Genomic DNA, 7,311 nt, shown 5'->3' on the forward strand with positions numbered 1-7,311 from the left:
AGCCACTCACCATCCTTAGATGACTAGGGCGTTTGGTGTTATGGTTGGACTTTGCTTTTGAGAAATTCTGATTTTTTTCTTTAAATTAATTTTTATTTTATTTTTGAATCATTTTGATATGCTGATATCAATAATATTTTATTTTAAAAAAGAATTACTTGCATGCATTTCCAAGTGAAAGAAGTTTGAAAAGTAATTTCAACCATTATCTTAAACATCCTTAACAAATATAGTATACTTAGGTCACCGCTGATGACTTTTTTTTATATAATTGAATTTGTTTTATTGAGATTTTTTTATGATACAAATGATGTCATGACCAGAACTTTGATGTGCTGAGGTCTTTTTTTTTTTTTTTCCTTTTCTCTCTCATTTTTTTGTTGAGTTCGTTTTATATTTTTTTTGAAATATCACAATTTTGAATAATAACAAGATTGAATGTCGTGTTTTTCAATTATAAAATTTATAAATTATGCTATTTTACTATTTTTATAAATTATGTTATTTTATTAATATTAAAAAAAATATAATAAGAAAAATAGCCTCATATATTTCGCATTAATCAAATGTTGACTGTTCGCTGTGTGAAAGCTCAAGTTTGAAAACCATTCATCAGTTGTAGTGGGTCACTATAACTTGGTAGAAGTTTTTGGAGCATTTAGTCATGTGAGCTTTCAATGCCAATGCTTGCCCATTTTTGGCAAGGAACCTTTTTAAGAGTTCCCTAAGCAACTCTTTTTAATTGGAGCATTTTAATTATAGGGCGAGGCCATGTCTATTAGAAAGGAAGAAAGCAGACATAAGTGACTCTTGTTGCTGTTGCGTACGCTGTATATACATTTATTATGTTGCTTGTTTTGCTGTAAAAATTAAATCGACTGAGTCCCTACGCCATACCAGTATTTCGTAGTAGAAGAAAAGATATGAATTAAGCTTATGGTGTGGCCATGGACCACTTGTCCTGGTCCCATGTTACCAGATATAGGAGGGAAACTACTGATTTTAGGCGCCCATAGTAGGTTAATTAGCCTGTGTTTTGAAGGTAAAGAGTAGTTCAATGGTAATCCTTTCCCAATTCAATTGTTTTTTTTTTTTTTGGATAATATCCACCCACAAGAATGATTGCTAAGATAGCAGAAAAAGATAACAGTAGAGAAGATACTCTTAGGTTCTCTTGTCCTGCTTGAACTCATAAAGCTATTCACAATAAACAGCAGGCACTATGGATGATTGATTACTCAAAAACAGTATGCTATTATTCAAAAAGAGCTAGCAGACAGATTAAGAGAGTTGGTTTCATGATTTGACAGTGATTTTATTTTATATATTCCAGTTTTGACCCAATTTCTTCAAGTCCACACGCCAAGAATTTTTCCACTTCTAGTCTTTGTAACTTTATGTCACATGGAATATGAAGGTGCAGATTCAAAGTTCTGTGGCTAGAAATAAAATCTATGGGTATGTGGTATCTATCATTGAGCCCCTGTACAAGGTTTAGTTGCCTCAGAAGGAAATTTGACACCACATTAATGCACTGTAAATGTAAATTTAAACGGTATCTCTTGCATAGCTGGCCGGGCTACAGAAAAAGACTGTATATAGCATGAAAATCAGAAGAAGAACCTCATTCTTGAAGCAAATGGCCAAATGCGCCAGACTGCCACTCTCTGCCAGTGGCTTTTAGTCGAAACCAGGCGTGTGTGAACGATGTTTGAAGCTCGGAATCTTAGCCTTTGCTTCTACTTCGCTTCTGCATGTATTGCACGAAGATTCCCACAAGCTTCGTAGGTGATATAGAATCACCAAACCCACATCCTTCTTACTTTTACCCAAGCCAATTGATTTCATGCATTGCATGGCTGTCCAAAGGCACGTGGAAAGTACAGCACACACGTGCTAGCCACTTATGATAGTAGGTGAGAAGACCAGATCCATGAAGTGTGGCCCACCTAGGCCTCTCTTATTTTTGATGAGATGGTGTGTGGGGCAAGGAGGAAAATATGAAATTGGCAGAAAGAATGGGTGTTTCAGGCATAAATTGATTTGGATGATAGGTTGACAGCTTTTCATGTTTGGCATTTGGATTTTGGAGGGGCTGCCAGCAACTGTTTAATTTTGCAAGTGAAGGCACATACTTTCACTCTATCATTTATATTTACCAGAAAAGATAAAACCAAAAAAGCTTGTAGGTTGGTTTAGTTTGAGAGTCCCGACGAACCCTTGAAGAAAAGGACGAGCCATCCGCATGGCCACCTCCCATCCTTATCCTCCTGACGCTCGTCTATTCTTCACCACCAAACCCTAACTAATCTGGTGATAAATATTAGAGAGAGAGGCTAGAGTGGAGTAAAATTGAAGTGTGAGAGAAATATTACAGAGAGGCTGTGATATTTGAGTACTGAGCTTTACACACACACACACATGTTAATGAGATACAAGGAATTAATAAAAGAATGTCCTCTGATAACAAAACTTAAACCCTGAAAGTACTGTCACCTCATAAATACCATCAGTTGACATTTGAGCCCAAGACAAATCTTCATCTTCTGAAAAATGAATGATCAAGGGATTTCAGCTTCAATTCCTCTTTTAGGCCATTATAGTTGTCAAAAATCAAGTTTACTAATTGGAAGTGATAAGAATGTCTTACCAGATAAGCAAGGATATTGTCTTCACTGCAAAGATCAAGCGTGGCGTCCTTCCCTTTCCCAGGTTAGTTTCAATGACGCCGCCATTCTTATACATTTGTTTGTTTTCTTTGAAGTTGTTTTCATGGGGTTAAAACTAATTAAAGAACTCAAAACTCCATTTGTTTCTCCTTCGTGTCTCTTTCATTTAGGTGGTTGCGGAGATCAAAGAGCTCTGTACCATAGCTTTTCCTATGATCATCACGGGCCTACTTATATATGGAAAATCTGCCATTTCTATGCTTTTCATGGGGAAATTAGGGAAAGAGGTTTTAGCAGGAGGGTCTCTCTCCATTGGCATAGCAAACATCACTGGCTACTCTGTCATTTCCGGTCTAGCTATGGGCATGGAGGCCATCTCCTCTCAAGCCTGTGGAGCCAAGCAATGGCCTCTTATGGGCCAAACCCTTCAGCAAACGATAGCAATTCTCATCTTGGCATGCATACCCATATCTCTTCTGTGGCTCAACTTTGAACCTGTCCTTATCTTCTGTGGCCAAGACCGAGCCATCTCTTCTATTGCCTCTACTTACCTCGTATTTTCGCTACCAGATCTAGTCCTCCAATCTTTCATTAACCCTCTCAAAATTTACCTAAGAACCCAGAACATAACCCTCCCTCTCCTGCTCAGTGCAGCTTTTTCACTAGCTCTTCATGTCCCTATCAGTTACATCCTTGCTTATCGTTTCAGCCTGGGCATTCGAGGCATTGCTGTGGCAGTAGCCAAAACAAAAAACCCAGAACATAACCCTCCCTCTCCTGCTCAGTGCAGCTTTTTCACTAGCTCTTCATGTCCCTATCAGTTACATCCTTGCTTATCGTTTCAGCCTGGGCATTCGAGGCATTGCTGTGTTTTTAGCCATAACAGACATGAATCTTCTTGCTGCCCTTCTGCTTTACCTTTACTTCTCCGGCATCTGTAGAAAGTCATGGCAAGGTTGGTCCCTCCAATGCTTCGACGAATGGAAGCCGATTCTTAGCCTAGCCATCCCTAGTTGCATCTCTGTGTGCTTAGAATGGTGGTGGTATGAACTCATGATAGTTCTTTCAGGAATACTTGCAAATGCTCCTGAGGCAGTTGCCACTATGGGAATTCTAATACAAGCAACTTCTCTTGTCTATATCTTCCCTTCAGCCCTTAGCCTTGCCGTATCAACTCGAGTTGGCAACGAGTTAGGAGCAAACCAGCCCAACAAAGCCAAAATGTCTTCTATAATCGCATTACTATGTGCCGTTTTGATGAGTATTATCGCCATGTTGTTCATGACATTAACGAGGCATGCTTGGGGTCAGATTTTTACCACCGATAAAGCCATATTGTCATTGACAGCGACAACAATGCCGGTGGTTGGGCTCTGTGAGCTAGGGAACTGCCCACAGACCACCGGTTGTGGGGTGTTAAGGGGCAGTGCTAGGCCTACTCTTGGTGCCAACATAAATTTGGGTTCCTTCTATGGTGTTGGATTGCCTATAGCTATGATAATGGGCGTAGGTATGGGTTGGGGCTTGCTGGGCTTCTGGTTCGGCTTACTAGTAGCCCAAGCTATCTGCGCTTTCGTCATGGTGGTGGTGTTAACCAGAACAGATTGGAAAATGCAGGCAAATCGAGCCAGAGAGCTTACTGGTGCTGATAGTGAGGATGAAGCAGAGAGCAAAACGCTCGATGGATCAGTATCAATCATACTAGTGGATGAGTTGATTATTGCTTAGTATTTTAGTTTTCTCATGAGTTTTATATATTTAAATTTTGTATTATAGTGTTTAGTACAGCCTATGCTCACATTTGAGCCTTCTTTTTGGCTTGAATTTAACGTCAATATATAGGCATATGAAACTTTCATTTGTCTTCCTTCCAAGTACGAGGCAGTAGTCTCATTGGGTGAGCACAATTAGATCATGCGTTATCGTAATTAATTTGGGGCCGTTTGCGTTTTTTTTTCCTTCAAATTTTTGGAGCCAGGATAGGGTAACCATAGACGGAGAAGGGAAGGCAGCGTAAGAAAAAGGGCAGCCCCCTTCAAATTCCAAGGCAACTATGCGTGTTTGGATTGGAGGCATGATGTGTTGTTTTTTATAGAATTTATATAAATTTTTTTTTATAATATATAATTTTTTTTTTCAAAAATTATACTCTTAAAAAAAGCCAAACACATCTCTTAGCTGAACATAGCCACTAGTTTTTGAAAATATGAAAGCCTAAATTGGTTTTTACACTATCTCTAGAATAGGTAATTAGTGAAAAAACTAAAATAAAAATTGAAGTTTAATATGGTGATTAGTGAATCATTTGTTTTTATTTTTTCATTCATTTTTATTCATTTAAAGCATTTTTTTAAGTTTTAAGTTTAAACAAATTTTGAATTTGAAATTAACTATTTATATAAATAGTAAAGCATTTATTTATTTATTTTTATTCTTAAGCTTGAATTTTCTTTCAATTGTTTATTACCTAATCGGTTAATATTAAGTTTGAAAAAAATAAATTATAAGACAAGGAACTAAAATATAAAACACAAAAAATATATGGTTAATTTCAAATTTAAGATTTTTTTATTTTGATTTAAATATTTATTTTATTTATTTTTGAGTTCCTGAATTCAAGAAATGAGAGAGAAAGTTATTAAAAAATAATGAATGAACGATAAAGTTGTTAGTTGTTATGATTCTAACAAACAAAATAACTAAGTTTGGTATTAAAGGATTTTATTAAATAAGATGAGTTCAATAATGGTAGCTTTTGACTTTTATCTTGCTAAAAAAGTAAATCAAGTCCATTTAGATATTTTGAATTTAGTTGATTTTTTTTCTGAGTGATTTTGAAATGTTTGAAAGTTGTTAATTGGTTTATGAAGGATTTAATTATGTTTTGACGGTATTTTTATATCAAAATAACTTTAAAAGTGGATTCCAGGGGTTTAAGAACTTAGTTACATGATAGTTTGAAGAGATTAATTTGATTTCTTGTGAATACTTTCCTCTTATATTTTATATGAATTAATTATATTTGATTGAAGTTTTTATAAAAATAGAAATAATTGGTTATTATAACATATATTAAAATGAATCAGTATTTTATTGTGGGCTGTAGAGTGTCAGTCCACAGTAAAACATTAATGTTTAGTTTTTTTTTTTGTTGAGCTATCGTTTTTTTTAGTTGTGTTTTTCTTGTTTTTTAGCTTTTTTTTTTGTTTTTTTGGCTTTTGGGCTTTTTTTTTAATTTATTTTATTAATGTTAATTTTTTTATTTGGTTATCAGACTTTCATGACACAGATGCTGGATTTAGCAGGTTAACCTGTTTGATGAATTTACCCAGATTTTTTTAATTTTAATTAATTTTTTCATTAACTTTAGTTTGTTAATGTTAAATTTCTTTCTATTTATTTATTTTATGACATATATCCCATGTTTGACGGATTAATTTGGTTTTAAGGGTTAAGGTTGGCTCGTCAATTTTTTTTTCTTTCAATAATTTTTTTATTTAGTTTAGTTTGTTAATGTTAAAATTTTTTTATTTAGTTATTAGACTTTTATAACACAGATTTCGGGTTTAATGAGTTAATTTGATATGACGAATTAACCCGAAATATTTTTTTCTTTTTTTTTAATTTTTTTTGTTCAGTTTAGTTTGTTAATATTAAATTTTTTTCTATTTAGTTATCAGATTTTCATGACATATATCTCAAGTTTGACAGGTTAACATGGTTTCACGGGTTAATCCAATTAATTATAGGTTAACTCAATAATTATTTTTCCTATTTTGTTATCAAACTTTCATGACGTGAATCTTATGTTTAACGAGTTAACCTGGTTTAAAGGGTTAACCCAGCTAATTTATTTTTTTATTTTTCTTTATTAGTTTTTTCCTGTTGGTTTCTCTTCTTTGTTTTTTATTTTTTATTTATTTATTTAATTATTATATTTTTATGACACGACCATACAACTAAACTCACATCCAAGGCTCTTAGGTCTGATGTTGTAGCAAGACATACTTAAACTTGAGTAATGTAATTTTAATATTATTATTAATATTATAAATATTACTCTTGAGTTAAGCGTTGCAGCTAAATCCAAGGTTTTTAGGTATATCTTTGCAGAAAGACCTAACAGTCTTAGATCTTAGCTTTTTTTGAAATTTTTTATACAAGAAAAAGAAATTAACCCGTTGTATATGTTTTTGTTTGTTTTTTTCCTCTTTTTTATTTTTAAGCTTTTTACTGAGAACTACACAATATAGTCCACAATAAAAAAGCTGATGCTTTTATTTTTTTTCAGCTTCTTTCTTTGTTTTTTAATTATTTTTTAATTTAATTTCTTAATATTAAGTTTTTTCTATTTAATTATCATATTTTTATTATATGAATCCCAGATTTGATAGGATAATTTAGATTTTTTTCCTTTTTCTTCATTAGTTTTTTTTCTTCCTGTATTTTTTTCTCTTTGCTTTTTCCTTTTTAATTAATATTTTTTTTAATATAGTTCATTAAAATTAAATCTTTTTTTTTATTTAGTTATCACATTTTCATGATACGAATTCTAGATTTGACAAGTTAACCTGATTTGACATGTTAACTTAGTTGATTCATTTTTTTCGTCTTTTCTTCTCATTAGTTTTTTTCTTTCATT

The 7,311-nt window shown here is 33.3% G+C and overlaps 1 protein-coding gene across 1 annotated transcript; it reads left to right on the top strand.

The window, feature by feature from the left end:
• The first annotated feature begins 2,179 nt into the window (after positions 1-2,179).
• LOC105138981 (MATE efflux family protein 5-like) lies at positions 2,180-4,527 on the top strand. The gene is made up of 3 exons (XM_011045256.1): positions 2,180-2,712; positions 2,840-3,295; positions 3,432-4,527. The coding sequence occupies exons 1-3, from the start codon at positions 2,554-2,556 to the stop codon at positions 4,395-4,397; spliced, it is 1,581 nt and encodes a 526-aa protein (XP_011043558.1). The 5' UTR covers positions 2,180-2,553; the 3' UTR covers positions 4,398-4,527.
• Positions 4,528-7,311: the final 2,784 nt, after the last annotated feature.

Source organism: Populus euphratica, unplaced genomic scaffold, assembly GCF_000495115.2.
Source record: "Populus euphratica unplaced genomic scaffold, PopEup_1.0 scaffold188.1, whole genome shotgun sequence".
Classification (NCBI taxonomy): Eukaryota; Viridiplantae; Streptophyta; class Magnoliopsida; order Malpighiales; family Salicaceae; genus Populus; species Populus euphratica.

Bases quoted from the DNA above. Each gene is read 5' to 3' on its own strand.
- LOC105138981 (XM_011045256.1), top strand. From the start codon at position 2,554: ATGAATGATCAAGGGATTTCAGCTTCAATTCCTCTTTTAGGCCATTAT. The intron at 2,713-2,839 runs GTTAGTTTCAAT...TCTTTCATTTAG, and splicing joins GGCGTCCTTCCCTTTCCCAG to GTGGTTGCGGAGATCAAAGA. The intron at 3,296-3,431 runs ATAACCCTCCCT...AAAACCCAGAAC, and splicing joins TTTACCTAAGAACCCAGAAC to ATAACCCTCCCTCTCCTGCT.